The sequence below is a fragment of the Sipha flava genome, unplaced genomic scaffold, assembly GCF_003268045.1.
Source record: "Sipha flava isolate LNK unplaced genomic scaffold, YSA_version1 18722_pilon_pilon, whole genome shotgun sequence".
In the NCBI taxonomy this organism is placed as follows: Eukaryota; Metazoa; Arthropoda; class Insecta; order Hemiptera; family Aphididae; genus Sipha; species Sipha flava.
Window position 1 is genome coordinate 1 of NW_020272406.1, and position 2,532 is coordinate 2,532.

At 54.0% G+C, this 2,532-nt stretch overlaps 1 protein-coding gene across 1 annotated transcript; it reads left to right on the forward strand.

The window, feature by feature from the left end:
• Window positions 1–49: 49 nt before the first annotated feature.
• Window positions 50–2,532, forward strand: LOC112681177 (the record flags this gene model as incomplete). Its single annotated transcript, XM_025551436.1, is given in 2 exon segments — window positions 50–1,214; window positions 1,652–2,532. Coding segments are annotated over 2 exon segments (2,046 nt in total), but the record flags the coding sequence as incomplete, so codon positions are not given.

Below are 2,532 nucleotides of genomic sequence, written 5' to 3' on the forward strand. Positions count from 1 at the left end.
TTGAAGGAACTGCGTTACGAATGTGAGACGCGCGGGCTATCCACCACAGGCACCAAGGCGGACTTGGAAACGCGTTTAAACGAATTTTTTTTGTCGCAAAACGTCGAGCCCGGTCGTATCCGATTTTCAATAAAATCGTCGAGTGCGATCGAGGCACTAAGTGATGACGAGCAAGGCACCCAGGACCTCGCGCTGAGCGAAAGGGCGGTCGGTAATCCGCAAGGACACCACAACCCCGTAGCTCAAAGCGACCCGGGCACCTCACACTCGAACTTACTCGACTTTAACGCGAGTTCGTATGCGACTGACACCATTCAGACCGCACACAAACAAATAAAAGCAATTCGTCAATCCGCACGCGATAGTTCGAAACAACCGTCACTCGAAACACGGTTGTCGATTCTCGAAGACTGTCTGACCCGCCATTTCGACGACAGCCGTTGGATTGCGGAGAGCATCAGACGCATCGAACTCGGCATACCGGCATCGAGATCCGAGCAGACCGAACCGACGCATCAACCGCAGCCCTCACACAAACGGACTAGGGAGGACCAACAGTGGGACCAGATAGGTAGACAATCCATGTCAGCCCCCCTTTTCCATAGCACCGGACGGGTACCCGACGTACAATTGTACGACACGAATCGGACTTACAGCCGCGAAGTCGGAGATGCAACACGACCTCCACACGCATCCACCTCATGGTACGACGTTAACCGTGACGCACAAATCGAACACGATCAACATGATCGATCGGTCCACTTCGCGGACGTGTACCATTCAGACCGGCTAACCGCCCCGACATTCTATGTCCCCGAACGTTCAGTACTCATTCCGTATGAGGATTTGCGTGCAGCGCGAGCATCCCTACCCAAGTTCTCCGGAACGAAGGCGGAGGACCCCGTACGGTTTTTGGAGAATGCTGAATCGATCCTAGGACAGGCTAGAATCCCACCAGCGGGTTGGACAAGGGCAGTCGAACCGCAACTAAAAGGGACAGCCGGAAAATGGTGGACCTCCATCAAAATCCTGGACCTGTCCTGGCATGAATTTCGGTCCGAATTTTTAGAAAATTTCGACAACGCCGAAATTCAGGCCCAGTTACGGGCAGAAATAGTTTCTGCGCGACAGCCCGAAAATCAAACCCCGTCCGAATTCGTCCTCGCGAAAAACCAATTAGCGCGCCGCGTTAATACCGGTCTATCTGAGCCACAGTTAGTAGGTATAATTGCGGGCCTAATGCGCGACGAATACCGGACCCACGTTCGGTTGCAGCGGCCAGCGACATTTGCCGAGCTACGTCGAATAGTCGCAATCCTGGCTCCCGCAACGAACCCACCCGCTCGCACACCGGATCGAGCACACAGAACTCAAGGGAAGAAGGGTCCCCTACAGGCGACCCGGCCCCTAAACACACCACCCACCCGCACCACCACGGAAAGTAAACCTCCACCGAGACCGTGTAGATACTGCGGGGGGTCACACTAGCACAGTGAGTGCCCACACAAACCGTCGTCTCCGGGAAACGGCGGGGGAGGCGGAAGGGATTAGTCCTCCCTACCACCTCCACACAACTCCACACCACCTATTCGAATTTACAAGGCACACACACACCACCATTTGGCATTACGGACGGGTATATTACCAACAGACACCTCCCAGGCAAATCGTACCGTAAGTCGGCTAAGTCGACTACTGGACCAACGATTACCGAACAGTCGTCTTCGGAAATATCCTCCGTCATTTCGCCCGTGGTTGCCCAAAGCACCACGGCCTCCATCACAATTTCCGACGTTCCAACGTACGCTCGACAACAACAAGTCGGCTGCGTCCCTCAAATCCCAAACCTACACCACCCCATTCACACGTACCACCCCAAATGTGGTACACAACCGGCTTCAGGGGAAGTCTTAGGTGTAGAGACAAAGGTAATAGGGAAAGGAACGGTTGTCACCAAAAACAACAAGGGAAGGACAAATCACGCGTGTCCCCCCCTTTCGGAAGATTCGCCTGCTCCAGTGGTGCGGTCTCCGAGCACAGAGGTAATCGACAAGGATGTCATGGTAATGGCGGTTCGCCCCATTCACCAAAGACCCACCGTCGCGGTTAAGAACTACTTGCCCCGCTCGTATGAGTCCCCCACGTTTGGAAACGCTAAACGAACATGCCCCGACAAAATCCCGACTCCAGCAGTGGAACTCGAATTTAGGTCAGGCTTCGTAACAGCGCTTCTAGACTCACAGGCCCAAAAATCGTATGTAAGCCCAACCATAGCCCGTAAATTCGGATCACCCATAAACGGACTACCCACACTGGTTAGAATGGCGGATGGACACACCACCTCCACAAGTGGTACCGCCGCCTTCGAAGCCAAAATCGGGGACCTCACCATCCCTTTCGAAGCGACCATAATGGATGAACTGTATTGCGACGTATTACTAGGACATGACTTCCTCGTAGAGCACGAAGTCTCTTGGGATTACGCCGCATGCACTATTCACCTGGGCGCTAGAAAGAGGACCACCACATGTT